The sequence below is a fragment of the Trachymyrmex cornetzi genome, unplaced genomic scaffold (assembly GCF_001594075.2).
Source record: "Trachymyrmex cornetzi isolate Tcor2-1 unplaced genomic scaffold, Tcor1.1 scaffold877, whole genome shotgun sequence".
NCBI lineage: Eukaryota > Metazoa > Arthropoda > Insecta > Hymenoptera > Formicidae > Trachymyrmex > Trachymyrmex cornetzi.
In genome coordinates, this window is record NW_017300220.1 from 192,508 (window position 1) to 210,089 (window position 17,582).

The 17,582-nt window shown below is 30.3% G+C and overlaps 2 protein-coding genes across 2 annotated transcripts in view; one reads left to right on the forward strand and one right to left on the reverse strand.

Annotated features, from left to right (window-relative positions):
- The window catches only part of LOC108769224 (protein FAM117B), an 8,268-nt gene extending 4,229 nt beyond the window's left edge, over window positions 1–4,039 (forward strand). The window contains exons 8-9 of the mRNA XM_018520088.1: window positions 2,052–2,187; window positions 2,272–4,039. Coding sequence (XP_018375590.1) covers window positions 2,052–2,187; window positions 2,272–2,455 — 320 coding nt within the window. The 3' untranslated portion in view covers window positions 2,456–4,039. The remainder of the gene's footprint in view (window positions 1–2,051; window positions 2,188–2,271) is intronic.
- A 5,511-nt stretch (window positions 4,040–9,550) lies between these two features.
- On the reverse strand, window positions 9,551–16,348 carry LOC108769223 (sorting nexin-29). Its single transcript, XM_018520087.1, has 12 exons — window positions 16,174–16,348; window positions 14,779–15,023; window positions 14,216–14,517; window positions 14,003–14,125; window positions 13,400–13,649; window positions 13,191–13,320; window positions 12,770–13,011; window positions 10,932–11,147; window positions 10,705–10,861; window positions 10,482–10,622; window positions 10,254–10,393; window positions 9,551–9,888 (listed from the first exon to the last, which is right to left on the reverse strand). The coding sequence occupies exons 1-12, from the start codon at window positions 16,174–16,176 to the stop codon at window positions 9,804–9,806; spliced, it is 2,034 nt and encodes a 677-aa protein (XP_018375589.1). The 5' UTR covers window positions 16,177–16,348; the 3' UTR covers window positions 9,551–9,803.
- Between the last annotated feature and the right edge of the window lie 1,234 nt (window positions 16,349–17,582).

The window sequence follows — 17,582 nt, forward strand, 5'->3', positions numbered from 1 at the left end:
AAAATATATATATATATATAATTTAAATTTTATAAAATTCTCTTAATCTTATAAAAGAACATTGTATTTTGTTTACAGACAAATTTGTAGTCATCATTTTTATAATCATATTATTTCGATTATCATATTATTACGATTGTTTATGCGAGATCTTATCAATTTTTTCTTATCATCAATAACATGCATATCATTATAATATATGATATACAACTTATATAATAATAATAATAATAATAACAATAGGTAAAACAAGATATTCTTAAAATCATGTACATATATCTGAATTAGTTGCATGATTTGCTATTTTTATGAATGTTTTGTACACTCATTTATTCTTTGACTGCGTTTCACTTGACGCTCGCAACGCTCTGAGAATTATTTTATCCTTGTTGTTTATTAAGTAAATTAAACAAATAGTGCTCTTAAACGATGTAAACGCCAAGTGGAACATCATTTATAGTAGATATTCCTTTTGTAAATATTACTACCAGCATATTAAAACGTGTATACTGTGATGTATATGTGTGTACATACATATATATATATATATATATATATATATATAAGGAGCAAGGACTTTCAAATGCGTTTTGTTCTAAATTTGTAATTTTCTGAAAACGAGAAAGAAAGAAACTATGCATTTTACAGAAACTAAGAATGTCAATCACTAGGATGTAAAATATTAAACAAAATTGCTAAACAATTGCTAAAAATGTTAAACAAATGCATTTTGTTTGTTTCTAATTAAAAAACATAATGTATTTCAAAATGTCTATGTTTTTTCAGTATATAAATTAACGATGAAAAAAATGCTTTCTGAACATCTCAGAATAGCTTATAATGAGTCTTTCAATATTGAACACTCCGTCATCTCTAACTAAAAAAATGAAATTTTGAACAAAACACATTTTGAAAGTCTGCTCCTCATGATTTTGGTTATATTATGTTTCTTCTAGGTGGAGAGGCACTCAAAAGATATGAATGTCTTCTTTTTTAAATGGAATGTAGGATTTTTTTTTACACAATATCATTCTTCTAATTATTCTGCATATAAAAGTATTGAGGTAGAAATATCAAAAATCAATAGTTTGAGATATTTTATATTTTATTCTGGCACATATTGACATAAAATGTTAAATAACTCGTAAATTATTATTTTTTTTATAATCGTACCTTAATACTTTTATGAACAGAATAATGAGAGGAATCAATTGGAATAAAAAAACATATAGCTAAAAAAAAAACGTATGTAAAATGGATAATTTTTTAAATAAGCAACTATATATATTTTCAAAAGCATTAAGGTACAATTATCAAAAAATAAATAGTTTAAGAAATCAATAGTAAACTGTTGATTTTTTGGTGTCTCTATCTTTTATGTGCAGAATAATTAAAAGAATCATATTGTGTAAAAAAATATTATACGATAGCATTTAAAATAGTGGAGATAACTTTTATATCTTTTGGGCATCTCTATCTAGAATACAAATAACATGAAAATATGTCTTCCTTGAAACCGTTCTACTTTCATCTGAAACATTTTTTCCTCTAATAAAAACCAAACGAGATATTTCAGATGCTCGAGTTAGGTGAGACACCTTATATACATACATTAAAATTTAATCAAAAACATTAAAAGTGCACGATAATTGCAATTTTAATTCAATATATTTCAGAATAGATATTAATATTTGTTTTATTTTTTTTTAGCATCATGAGCAAGCAAGAATATTAATGTTTAATATTATATGTATATATGTTTTTTTTTCTATAATATATTCAATATTATTAAGTTTAGCATGTGAAAAGATAATTTGTGTTTATACATTTGTCTGTTTATCTTAATTACAAAATGAATGTGCAAAGATGACCTCTTTTGCATAAATCTATACCTACTTTTTATATATGTATATATGAGGAAGTAATTATTACTAAAATAGTGAGTGGCATGAATTTTTGTTACATATTTCAATTAATATAAAAAAACAACACGCTTCACAAGTCATGTTTTCTACAGTGACATGATATCAATGCTCTTCTTTGATTTTTAGGTGGAAGCCGTGGTTCAACACCTGAACAAGATAGAGAAGGACGTCTCGGCACTTCTCCTCACATTAACAGGTTCCTCGCGAGGGAGCCGCCCGATGGCTGTGAGAAAGTCAACCTCAAATTTGTGGAAGATGCGAGGTAATAACAAAGATCATTCTTCTCTACGGCCTACAGTATTATCTTTTACGCTTTAAATAACGATTTTTTTTCGTGTTTGTATAGGCGGCCCATGATAGATTTGAGCAAACTAGATTATTGTCCAAAGCCGTGCGTTCCAGCATTCCAGTTGAAACCCAGCTTGGGATCAGCGTTCCTGCCATTGCAACAGCCGGCCAGTCCGACAATGGTCGCCAGTGCATCACCCTCCGTGCATACAACACCGACCACACCTCCTCCAAATCCATAGTCCCACTCTTTACCTTGCGGTGTTACACTTATAAGCTCGATTAGTATATATACATATATATATTTTTTTTTAACGATCTTGTGGGTAGAAAGTGATTTACTTCGAGATAAAAGCATATAACGACAAAGAAAAGTTACCGAACAAAAGAAAAAGAACAGCCTGTTCCCAGTGCGCCCCGTGCGAATATCGTGTGGGTTTGTGAATTGTGTAATTAAAAGGAAGTTGCAATTGCATCGATAAAAAAAGAAGTATTGGAAGACATTTGAGCTCCGTTCTAATGATTGAAACAATAATAAATACGAGGAACAATAATTTGTGATAACTAAAAGGAAAAAAAAACAAAAAGAAAAGAAACGACAAAAAGTTTAGAAATGAACATTGTGTTCTACAGGGAAAAAAAGACTAATGAAATTGTGTATTCTAAATTTAGTGCTAAAATGTGCTAAACAACTTTAGTTTTGTATACACGAATAAATATTCAAGATGAGAAAAGGTATTAAATTTCATTGTTGGAATAAACAAAATTCTACGGATACAAAGAAGAGAGCACATGTTCACAATATATATATGCATATGCACGCATATGTATATATGTATTGCTAATTGTCTCTGATGTTTATTAGATTTTCATTGCTTGAAGTAACTTAATTACATAGTGACAGAGATGAATCACTTGTTAGAATTTTGTATCGTTTTGTATTATTACTTTTTTGTATGCTAAAAATATTCTCAAACTATTATTGTACAAGGAGCTAAAAAATAATGTATCCTTTTGTGTGTGTATGTATGTGTGCGCGCGCGTGTTTCTTTGTTTTACAGAAGTGGCTTTATGAGAACGATTGTTTTCAACGAGCAATCGATTGTCGTGTAAATTTATTTGGAGCTACATATAAATACGTTTATGGATCTATTTTTGACAAATAGAATTAAGCAAACTGCACATTTTAAAACATTATTAAAATTGAATTTAATATTTTAGAGTATTTTATACTTATTTGGAATTGTGGATGTTTTATTCTCTTCTATTCTATCTTGCGACGATACCATATGATTACAATGTTTTTATTTATCATATTTTATATTACATTGCAATCTGAATATGTACAACCAATACAAGTGACAGGTTGATGAATGTATGATGGAACGAGACATAAGAATGGACATGTATCGAGATAGAAACGATGACGATAATACTAAACATTGATTCACATGTGCTTTCGCTATGGTATCAGATGAGTAAAAACAGCTCCCTAATCTGGCGCGGAAGATAAGTGTGCCTGTTTTGTATAGACGTGGATGATTATCCTAAAAACATAACCTACGTCTTATACAAGTATGCGTGTGTTGTAATATCGAAATCCTGATTAAGCCATTCACACGAATAACTTTAGAAAGGAATCGATACAATAAAATCAATTTCAGCACGTAAAATATTTGCTCAAACGCAGTTCGACTATTAATCTTTATGTTATATTAAATAATTAGCGATTCAGGTAAAAAAAGGAAACTTGCTTTAATTGTCATCGAAGACACTTATCGCATTATTAATAGAAATTTAAAAAATAATAAAGATTGTTACATAAAATACGAATACAAGAGAAAAAGAAGTTAAAAGTTATTCGTGGGATGGGTTAAATTATTGTTTAGTATACACAGACATAGCCACTCAAGAAGTTCAAGTTTATTTTTTGCTTTCTAATACGAAAAGTTTTTGCAAACGGTTTTTATAGTTACTGTCTGTGGAAAATAAGAATATTGATAGAGTGTAAAGTCAAGAAACAGAAGAAACGGTTTTTTAAATACGATAGTAATATACTTTCTAATGTAATGTATATCTAGCTGCAACAGTGAAGAAAAAAAAAAGAATGTTAACACATAAGTACCTGGCACACTGGTCTATGCTCTCTCTTATCCAGCTCACTAGGAAGTTCATGCCTTAGAATGCGTGGTAAGGTGTGCTACATAGACAGGAAGGTTAATCAGAGAGTCAGGATATACACAAAAAATGCACTGGCTAGTTAAAGTGTATACAATACAAAGATACTGTAGCATTTACTAGTTTAAGAAAATTTCGTTTGTATTTATTTTGCTACAGATCTAACCTACCGCTAACTAGAGGTGCGTTCCGTATCGCGCATGATGTGCATGATGCATCCATTGTCCTTGTTTAACATTTGGTGAGCAACAAAGATAAACGATGCATTATACTCATCATGCGAGAAACGGAACGCACCCTTTGTCGTATATGTATGTCTGAGTGTGAAGCAGCTTTTAAGGGGAAAAAAAGTATAAAGTACGTATATATTCGTACATATACTTCAATCTGTGCTTTGCACTTCAAACGGAGAATAATTCCAACATAATACGACGACAATGTATAATTAACGTTAATGAATAAAGTGAAAGAACAGGTTTTCGTACATTTAATAATGAGCAGTAGATGAACAAAAAAAGTGATTTCAGCGAACGCTAGCCTCGTTATTTTCACCGCACTCTTTCAAAAGGCTCCACTCTTTAACCTTCGTGTACTTGCATAATGTGTTATCATTATTGTTAGCTTTTGTTGTCAATTCTGTAAGCAGAGTAACGCGTATGAAGACTGCTGGAACTAAGAATATTATCTGTTATTTGGATATACCTAAAAAAAGAATCTAAAGTTAAATAATTAGGCTCAAGTCATACCGATTACCTATGAACGAATATAAATATATTCTCTTGTAATTTATTAAATAATCTCTTTACGCGCGCGCGTGCGCGTGCGCGTCACTATTGTTCGGTACATTCTCTCTACATATCTAAATCTGAGCAGGCTTCAGAAACGGCAAAACGATTATGTCAATTAAAAATTTATTTAACCCTAGGACAGTCTAAGGGTGTCCCATTTTAATCTATCGGTCGAAATAACTTCGAGGGGGATGGTTTTATCAAAAAATGTTTAAGACAAAAGTTACTGGGGTTGAAGGGGGCCGTCCATCAATGACCTTGACCTTGACCTTGATGTCAAATTTGAAGGTTATTTCAGGATCAAATCGCGATTTTTAAATAGAAACCCCAATTTTTTATTCGGGATATCGAAAGAGCGGGAAATTTCACATTCCAACACGTTTTCATGTTTGGTTCAAAATGTCCTCTAACAACATTACAAGGTCAAACGAATGGAGCGTGATTAAGACTATTGTATGCAGATGCGCAAAACATAATAGTTGCAAGGATCAAAGGGGGGCGTCGAATGGTGACCTTGACCTTGATCTTGAGGTTAAATTTGAAGGTTATGTCAAGGTCGAAGTATTTTTTCTTGTCATCAAATGGAATGACGTATGACCTACTCGAATATGACGTTAAAAAACGGTAGTCACTTTTGCATGAATTTTACGTTAAATACTGTAGGGTTTGCGTTTAGGTTTTGCGCTTAATGTGTGTGTGTACGCTGCGCAGGCTAGCAGCAGCGCAGCGTACTAGCGCGGCAGTTGAGGATATGAAAACCCGTATTCGCGATGCATGTAGTCCTTAAGCGTAAAACCTAAACGCAAACCCTACAGTATTTAACGTAAAATTCATGCAAAAGTGACTACCGTTTTTTAACGTCATATTCGAGTAGGTCATACGTCATTCCATTTGATGACAAGAAAAAATACTTCGACCTTGACATAACCTTCAAACTTAACCTCAAGATCAAGTTCAAGGTCACCATTCGACGCCCCCCTTTGATCCTTGCAACTATTATGTTTTGCGCATCTGCATACAATAGTCTTAATCACCGCTCCATTCATTTGACCTTGTAATGTTGTTAGAGGACATTTTGGACCAAACATGACCACGTGTTGGAATGTGAAATTTCCCGCTCTTTCGATATCCCGAATAAAAAATTGGGGTTTCTATTTAAAAATCGCAATTTGATCCTGAAATAACCTTCAAATTTGACGTCAAGGTCAAGGTCAAGGCCATGGTCACTGATGGACGGCCCCGTTCAACCCCAGTAACTTTTGTCTTAAACATTTTTTGATAAAACCATCCCCCTCGAAGTTATTTCGACCGATAGATTAAAATGGGACACCCTGTATAGATGTATCGTTGCAGTATCTTGCACAAAAACGAAAATGATTGTTGATCGTATATTGTAATTTGTAAGATGCTCAGAATTATACAAACTTTTCACTACATAAAATCATGTATGTTGTATAAAATATATCTTAAAAAAAAAAAATTTTATATACCTACTGAAATTAAATGCAACTTTTATTCACCGTTTTATAATAAATATATAAAACATTATTTATTGTTTTTTTATTCTTTAAGAGATTACTGTCGACCTATTTTCTAGATTTCAGTACTGCTCGCGTGAATATAATGTAGATTATAAAATATTTTGATGTACCGAGCAATGTATTTATGCTATTTGAATGGTGCACATATATTTGCTAAAGTAATCAAAGTTTGACATGTTTAATTCAGTTAAAAATAACAAAGCTTATATGAATAAGCATTTATTTATTTCATTCTTTAACACATATTTACGTTATATCAATATGGTTTAAGAATATAAAATATTGGATACAAAACGATTGTTAATCAATTGATATTTACAAAATTGCAAATTTTATAATTTATCATACAATTTGTATAAATTTACCGGCTTGACCTTATAAATATAAATATATTTGAATTTCTAAAATAACAAATATAATTGTTTATCTTATAATTAATTGCGACATTCTCAATATTCCAGAAGAGTATCTTACAATGCTATATTATTGTTTTTATTCTATCTTGTAAACGGAGTCGAAATTTGTTTAGTTTCTCACTGGTCCTAGGGCTAAATTAAAATTAGTCAGAGAAGAGAAATAGAGTACGTAAATAAGTTAAAAACGCTTCTTGTACTAATCATTTCTGATAAAGAACATAGTGATGCATATTTTTGCAAAATTAAAGTTTATTGATGAAACAACAACAGCACGTTTGTCAATGTGTGTGTGTGTGTGTGTGTGTGTGCGCGCGTGTGTTCGCGCGCGCGCGTGCGTATGTATATACGTATATACACAGGGTGATCCAGACCAGCCGTAGGAACCGGCATGTACGTACTGTTTATGAAAAACTGAATTGAAAAATCCTTTCTCATTTTGCAATGATCGCAACAATTAACGAGATATTAATTTCTAAAAATTGCCGAATAAGCGGGTAAAATCGATGTACAAGACGATATTAACATATCTTTCGAGAAGTTCTTTACGAAATATCTCAAAGATATTTCTTAAAGAACTCTTAAAGATATCTTAAAGTTGTCTTATGCGTCGATTTTAGATATTCTGCTTATTGGGTAATTAAAAAAAAATTGCAAAAATTATAAAATGTACTAGTAGAAGACTTTTCGATTTAGTTTTTCATAAACAGTACGCACATGCCGGCTTTTTTGGTTGATCTGGATATAGCTCATCCTGTATATAACATATATATATATACATATATACATACATATATGTATATATGTATATATATATAATATATATTTTTTCGAAATACGGAAATTAATATTAAATAATAATTTTGTTTCACATATTCATTAAAAAAAATTTCAATTTTTAATAAGAAAAACTGATATATATATATATATATATATATATGTATATATTATTCTGAAACAATTGTATATTCTTGTTCGTTATCGAACGATTTATTGGCTTTATAATCTCATAAATAAATTTGAATATTATGATACTATTTCATCCGATATAATATATAGTTTGTTAAATATCTGTTTTTGCAGTTTTAATAATATTTCAATATATTCATCAATTATCACAAATGTGTATTCAGGATTTGTATAAAAATATATAAAACAAAGTTAGCATTGAGAATATTAGATAAAATTTTGTGCTTTTTAATATCTACATTAAATACCTTGTATATCTATATTAAATACCTTGATATGATTTATTTAAAATTAATAATATGATTTATTTAAAATTAAAAATTTTAATTGTCATTTTTTATAGCTATTTAAGAAAATGACATGATTTAATGATGATGTTTATGAATATAATTATTATAATACTGCGATTGTGATGTAACGTAATTTAAGCTCATGATATTTCGTTTGGCCATTGATATAAACACATCGACTGTTGCGTGATGGCTTCATAAAATAATATAATTATTAATGATCTTTATTCGTCGATTATAGAAAAAAAGAAAAAAAACGTTAATAATAACAAGTATATTTGTAACTCTAAGTGTACCATGCTATTAAGGAAGAACTTCTCTCAATATGGAAAGGTGAGCACAGCCAAAGTGTTGCCTAGTACAAATATATTGTAAAAAATGGATTGTTATTTAAATGAGCCGAAAGTGCTACTTGCGTTTTGCGCAGATTTATTTCGAGATACACTTATTTTTTTTTTAATATCCTTGATCTCATGAGTCCTCTTATTATCTTACCTCTCCATAGTGAGAATATCTTATCTAAGTTATTAAAATTCATGTTTTTTTATATGCGCGATTAGTTGTACTCTGATTTACCGGCATAATATTATATGTACTTATTCCAACAATAACAATATGCACCTTTATTTTTATCATAAAGGATAAATGAAAAAATGTACCTTTTTATATTACTATTAAGACGCCTTACATAAATAAACTTTTTAGAAAACGAGATCTTGTCATTTGATACACATTATATTTTGTTTATCATAGATAACAATTTATTTAATACATTTCAATTATATAAATAAGAGAATTTATATTACTTATTAAATAGTTTTTTCCTTCATTTTTAAAAAAAAAGGTTATGATATATATCTGAATAAATTTATATTTCATTCAACAATTGGTATATATATGTATATGTATTTTTAAATGCTTATATATATATATATATCAAATTTATATTTGATCAAACATTAATTTGTTTTATTACTATTTTTTGTAGCATGTAATTATATTTAATTATTGGGGTTCATAGATCATATAAAACACTACTAATATTGCGTCGAATTTAATAAAAATAATGTAATTTATTATCTTTAAACTTTCTTCTGTGTAATCAAATTCATAGGATTTCAGATTGGGATAATTGTTTTGTAATAAAATATTTAAAAAATATAAATATTATTTGCATAGAAAAGACCAGCTTTTAATCATTTTTTGCTACATATTAATCTCATACACATGCTGAGCATCATATATTGTCACATGTGCATAGATATATTCTTATTTACATAGATACATGCAACAATACTTATTTGCTTCATCATCAACAGTGTATATTATATATAACAAGATACTTGTCTGACGCAATTAAATTAAGATTTCTTTCTCATTATTTACAAATTGGCTATAAAAATTGTCATGATTATAAACCCATATATTGAGGGGAGGAAGAAAAAGTATTTCTTGCGGAATTATTTTTCCTCGATTCCTCAGCATTAGGAATATCACTGAAAATAGAAACTGATGATAATATTTTGGCAAAAATATAAAAATATACTGAAAAAGATGATCTTTTTTTAAGAATGGAATTTTTTGATAATCTGAATCAGTGATCCATCTTTGCACTAAAAGTGACAAATTCCGATATATATCATTTTTCAGATAAACGCGAAAATCATATACTTAATTGTACTTAACGCTAAATATAAATAGTTATACTTAGCGCTAAATTCAATGGATATACATCTATAGTCATATTTATAAGAAATTTTTTTAAATTTATAGCAGTGTTGTCCAATAAATTGAATTATTCGTGCCATTATTGGACAGCACTGATTTATCAAAAATGATTCTTGTAGATTAAATAAGTTACCCAAAGAAAGGCATCAGAGACACGAGCGTCTGTCTGTTTGGCCTACACGCAAATACAGGTGAACATTGCGCTATGCGTCCAACGACACGCCGTAACCATTGCTGCAGCTTTTGCCGTCGTTCTTCCACAAATTTCGCATCCTAAGTCATTAATAATTACTTGTTACATCTAAATATTTTTGCTATTACTTATATTACAAATTTATGTTTCAATATATTTACAACTTACCTTATTTCCTATCGTTTTTTTTGGTGGAAATTCGAAAGTTGTAACAATAGTATCGTGTTTCTTTATCTCTCTATAAAGCGCATAAAATTGAGCATATCGCCGGTAAATGTTCCACTCTATGTCTCTTATGCGTACGTAAATCTATTATGTTAACAAAATAAATACGCAAATTACATAGGAATCACTTTAGTGAAAAAATTTAAAACACAAAGGACGGTCATACTTGATAAACATGATGGATGTCAGATGACTGTCCTGTAAGAAACGCCGATGGAATCCATATATGAATAAGACATGGTGGCTCTGCAGGTAAATCGTCCTCGTTTAACGGTCCTCGGAGACACTCTAATTCCGTTTGCAGCATTTTTACTAATCTATCTCTGTATAACATTTGAACAATATAGAGAAATATTACAAGATTATTTGCGCGACTTTGTATTAATATAATACCTGTTTGTCAATTGCATTGTCAATCTAGCATTAAATTCCATTAACTCGGCATGCATATCTGCAACTTGTATCAACTTTTCTTCATATTGTCGCGCCTCATTGTGATAGTCCAACGATGGATCTTCCTCGGATACTGTTGTGGAATTGGAATCTCGCCTTAACATCTGAACAGCAGTGACATACTTACGCAGTTGCTGTCGTAAGAGTTCATTCTCTCTGTATAATTAAAAGTAAATCAAATCAATATAAATTATACTATTAGGATTGCATTTAAGGAGCGTATTATTATCGGTATTACATCATTTTATCTTTGTTTCATGTGTAATGAATAATAAAGATAAAATAACACAATAACACTGATAGTGCACTCCCCGAACGTAACCGAAATGTATCAATAATTACTATTAAGTATAATAAATTATATTATGTATCAATGTCTATTTACAAATAGAATAAATCACTTGGTTTTAATTACATCTTTCTTCTTTTGTTCGATAATTCAGTTTAAATAACTCTACAAATTATAATATATTTTTATTGATCGCTGTGTCTCTTTTTAAGAATAAAAACAATATCATCTTTATTATGAAAGTAATTAAGATAATTAAATTACACAATTCAGTCTGTGTATACGTGTAACACAAGGTGTTTAATATTAGGTGAAAGGCCGTTTATGGGCAAGTAGAGTGGACTAAAGTGAGTTGAAAAATCCTCTACCATTATGTAATTTTTGCAATTAGTTAAGTAGTAATCATTAAAAATCACCGAATAAGCGCGTATCCACCCGGCCTATCGTCAAATACAAGCATACCGGCCTATCGTCAAATACAAGCATACCAGTTTGAGGGGCTGTACACAATCAAAGGAATAGAGAACAGGGAATAAGAATTTCAACTTATATCAGAAGTTGTGTATTCCATAGTAAATGATAGATTGAAATTCTTATTCTCTGTCCTCTGTTCCCTATTCTTTTGATTGTGCGCAGCCCCTTAGTGATTACTAGTTAATTAATTGTAAAAATTATAAAATGATAGAGGACTTTTCGACTCACAAACAGTTTAGTCCGTTCTATCTGTCCATAAACAATTTTCCATCTAATGTTAGATACCCTACGTATATATACACATATGCATAATGGATGCGGTCCACTTGGCATTACAAATGCTTCGAAGGATTTAATTAACCAATCGGAAGAAAGAATTTCACTGACTTATCGAAAAATGCTTTGAAGCATTTGTAACATCAAGCCTACAATAACTTTACAAAAAAATTTTTTTTTCAATTACTTTGGACCGAACTACGTGTCTCTTATTAGAGACTAGATTTTTAAATGCTGAAAACGATGGCGCAAACGAAAAAATTCTAGCACGTCAGATTTTCAAGATAATTGAGGTTTAATATCCCCCCCCCCTCACTCTGTGTGTGTGTGTGTGTATGCGCGTTGTTTTAAAATGATTTTAGCGTTACCGCATTCAATGACGCTGCCGATATTCAAAATAGCTCCTATCTTTAATCGTTCATAACATGGCTAAAAAGTAAGGCATTGAAATAAGAACAATGTATTTTATAGGGGATGCACAATACATTCATCCTCCTGATCGAAATTTCAAGATAACGTTAACCTTCTTTATTAAAAAAATGTCAAATATCGCAAAAAAACTATTTTTTAAATATTAAACCTCAATTATCTTGAAAATCCGACGTGCTAGAATTTTTTCGCTTGCAGCATTGTTTTCAGCATCCAAAAATCTATAAAAGACACGTAGTCCGGTTCAAAGTAATTTTTTGCTGTAAACTAGTGTTATTAATAAATTAATCATGTAAACAATCATAATTACCTGTTCAATGTTTGCAACTGTAATTCATGCCTTTCTAAATAATGTTGATGTTGCCTCTGGAAACGAGCCAATTGCAATCTGCTTGTTATAGCATCTTCCCTAGCTTGTTCTAGCACTTCTGTCATAGCTAAAAGCCTTACACGTAATGTATCTACATCTAAATTTTCTGGATCTATATGGAAATCTAAACCAACTAATGGTTCTGTTGCTTCCAATGCAGGTTCTGTTACTTCTGATGAATCCTAAATAGAAATAAAATTAAAAAATATGCCTTGTATATTTTGTATCGACTATCTTGCTTTTAATATAAATTTCTATTATAAATATTTACATATGTTCACAAATCTACTTTAATTGTCAAACGTTCATAATAATTAAAAAATTAACTCTTTCGTTAAAAATAAATAAAATGTAAACTTACGTCTAAGTAATTTGGCAGACTAACTAACATATCATCTAATGTTTGATCAAGTGATGAAACAGGTACAAGGCCGCCCAAATTTCCAGTATCCATTACAGGAGTTAATATGTTCTCCTCTTCAAAAGATTCACTGTAGACATTAGAAGATTTTTATGAAAAAATAATTTTTTGTATCTATTATTATATTAGTTATTGTGAAAGATATTTACCATTGTTCCCAGTCCGGAAGTTTTGTATTGATCTCTGTGCTGTCATTAGAATCCATTTGAGGTTGGCAATCTGATAAACATGGGGAAGTAGAATCTTTTGTTGGCGTTATTGTAGGAGAACTAGGGCATGTTGGTGGTGCGCTAATAGAAGTTGCAATTTCCCTGCGTTCTTCTTCATGATCATCATCAAAAGAAATTATGCGAGTTTGCACTTTTTTCTTTCGCTTTTCTTGTTCAGACGGGAGAGATTCTGTTGAATAATTAGCATAATACTTAATAATTCAATACTAACAATTACTACAATAGTTTTAAAATTTTTTCTTTTAGATACTGATATAAAAAATTAATTTTTCCACTTTATTAATTTAAGTTTGTTTTAAATAAATAATTACAAATTTAAATTTTTTAAACAAAATTTTGTGATATTAAGAAATTCAAAAAAAGAAAAGTTACAAAGTAATAGCTGTTATTAATAAAAATTAGAACGTTATGTAAAATTACAATAAACATTATAAATAAATTTTATAACTTTATGAGTTATGTAATTTTTAATAGATGTGAGAAATATTTTATCCTAATTTAATATCTATATTTAATATATACCTGGTATTACTGTAGAAATAATTGGTTCTGATTGCGCGTATCTATTTTTTTCTATTCCTTTTCCATTTAGATCATCAAGTTCCTCATTGTCTGTTCTTATCGCAAATAAAATGGTACCAAGACCTAATAAATATACATGTGTGTGTGTGCATGATAAGATTAATTAAATATTTTTCGATAAGAATACAGTAAAATATTATTTAAGAAAAATACCTGCAGCTACATTAGGTAACACAGAACTCTTTTCTTGATCAAGCAAAAAGGCCCATTCTTCATAAAAAGGGGACAATGTAGTAGGATTTATAATGGCATGTAAGTGCCGTTCTAGAGATCTTTCGTTCAAGACAGCTCTCAGCCATGCTCTGCCTCGGCCATAATCCGTATGAACTTTTCTCAACATACTAAAACGTTCCTGTTCGTGCCAAGTAAGTTGATCCTTTATGCATGGCCAGAATGCTATATCTGCTGCATTGCTAGGTTTTGTATTACCACCAGAAACCAAATCAGATACATGTCTATAAACAAAAATATTTTTGTTAATCCGACATACTCTTATGAGATATCGCGATTTAAAGTAATTATAATCGTTTGTGTTTTTTTTAAATTATTCATGCTATAAATTTATCAATAAGAAAAATTCCATCCACATTTATCATCTGATGAGTCATGATAAAGGCATAAAGCATGTCTGTTGTATGACCTGTATGTGCTCATACAGGAAATGGGAGAAAAAAGATAAATATATATAAAATGCATTACAATAGTGTAAACGTTACCTGAATGCTGAATTAATTTTTTCTATATAATTTGTCTTTAACCCATGGCTAAAAATTAGTTCAAATATATGGCAGAGCTTTGCAACACATGCTTCTGATTCTGTAGCTAATTCTGCACGTCCACCAAACCTGACGTGGCATTCTTTTGCAGATACTAATACATCTTCTAATAATTTTTCCTTCTCAGTTACATGATCTACTACATTATGTGTATTTGGCACTATTGCTGACATAATACGCAAAGCCTAGGACAAATAACATTTTAAGAAATACATCAAAATCAACAGTCTCGGAAAGAATCTTAATATTTTACAAGTTTATAAATAACATAATATTTTACATTATTATAAATAACATAAGATCTAAGTTAGAACTATTATTTAAATAAATGTATATATGTTTTATGTATTTCAGATGTTAATATATCAAGTCAGATATTTAAATATTCAAATATAAATATTAGATATTTATAAAGCAATCGTAATTTTTATTAAAATTCTCTCTAAAATTTGTTCTAAATTTGATTTAAGGTGATATCAATAATACAAAAGTTATTTCTTATTTAAATATAAATATCATATATATTTTGTATTTAAATGTCAAGTATATTCTGTATTTAAATATACACCTTTCAGTTTGATTTTAGTTTCTTAAATACCAAATATTACAAAAATAATATTTTAAAATATACTAAACAAAAATATTTACTCTTCCATAAGGCAACTAAAAAAATTTTCATGTTTATTAACTCTGTTTTAAAAGAAAAATTACAGTTCATAAATATGTATATACATACATGATATACACATATGAATAAACAGAAATTCAATTATACAGATAACAAAAAAAAGGAAATAATTTAGAAAAATCATTTTGAAAAAGAAAAAAGAATCATATCATTTTATATATATATTTCTAAATATTACATTAAACATAATTATCAAACTCATTCGCATAACAGTAATTTTTGAAATAAAAAAAATCGTGCAGTCTTGACTCAAAGAAATACATTGTCAGTGTTATTGCATTCCTTATAAGTTATTAAAGCTTTCAGAGAATCCATATATATCCCTTAGCAATTTGACAATTGGATCTGTGTGCATACAACATACCCACGCAAAACACTGAAAATCTGCCATAAGAAATTAATAAAACAGCTTTAACTCTGTCTCGAATTACGGCAAGATATTCGGAACGATCACATGATTTTCTCCAGATTTTTCTCGAATACCATCGGATATCTTAATACATCTGAAAACGTATCCGATTGTTACGATGATCGTTCCGAACCATTCCGAACATCGCGATTACACACGGTATCAGCCCAATTGGCTGGCGTCAGATATCAATGACACATGACATGCAAAGGGAAACAAAGGAGACTGACGAACATACCATTTAAGCGACGCAGTGAGGAATCACACCGCTTCGATTTGCTTTCACGAATAGGGATCGCCAACATTCATCAGAGATTCTACAACCTAGCGAGTTGTATACGCAGAAAATCCACGGCGAGTAGGAATTGTCACTGTGGAGACACGACGATGTCGGTGCGTCGTCGTCGTCGCGTCATGACATTTCACGCGTAAATGTTCACAGTCTGCTTAGAATGGTTTACAATTATACGAGACGATCGCGAAAAGTCGCGTAAAGACACGATGACGCGTGAGCCGTAAAAACGCCAAACGTAGATGACGGCAATGATGAGAGCAAATCTGCCAACACTGCCAAGTTAGAAAAAGCCAGAACCAAAAGTGCCAGGACTGGAGAAACCTGAGAGAGGTCAAGTCGACGTTTTTCGTGACACCGTCCATGATCGAAATTGACAGAACACTAGCGCCAATACGTCAATTTTCGTTATCGGTACTACGTCGCTACATCCATTTTCTGACACTGTCAATGAAATCATAGGTCTGTTCTTTTTAGCTAAAGTTCTTGCACTTCCTTTTCTCTTCATGTTGGAGAGAAAAGAGAAAAGATGAACTGTGCAAGAAGTTCAGCTAAAAAGGACAGGTCTATAAAGCCAGTTCTACATTAGTTGCAAGCTGATCGCAAATTTGTTGCCAATCTGAAGCTTGTATTTTGAAATCAACTTCAGATTGGCTGTCGCAACAAACTTGCGATCGGCTTGCAACTAATGTAGAACTGACTTTATAGACCTGTCCTTTTCTCATCTTCGACACAGAAACTGGAATTTTTGTGTGGACATACATTGAGAGAAATTGCTTACATATCGTTCATGATATACGGTTCAAGATCTACTCAGACTAACAAACTGGTATGGAAACATTGCGTTTAAACGAGAATATAAATCACATTCAGTAAGAATTGAGAAGGGGAGGAAAAAAACTTTTGCGATTATAGTATTGACGGAATTTTGTAATAGCCAAAATAATACTTATATTGTAAGAATCTAATTTTAAGTCTTATATCATGTAATTATTATGCGTAACACATTTAATTTATTCTAATACTGAAGAAGGTCTCATTGAAGACCGAAACGTCTATTAATTGTTTTTTATCAAATATAATAATTTTTAGCCAAAGATATCAGGCGTTCGTGGTCTTATGATAGTCAACGATATCAGGCGTTCGTGGTCATATGCCTTTATAATTATATTGCTTTATATTCGTACCACGTATCTATCCTATATTGTATATTACACTGGCTCTTAACTCCTGTGTTATATGATTTTAATTTGTATTTATCGCGTATCGCGTAACCGCGTAACCAATCAGAAGCTAACCGCTGTTGTGGGTTCGTGTTTTACTGATTACTGATTGGTTGCGCGATACACGATACG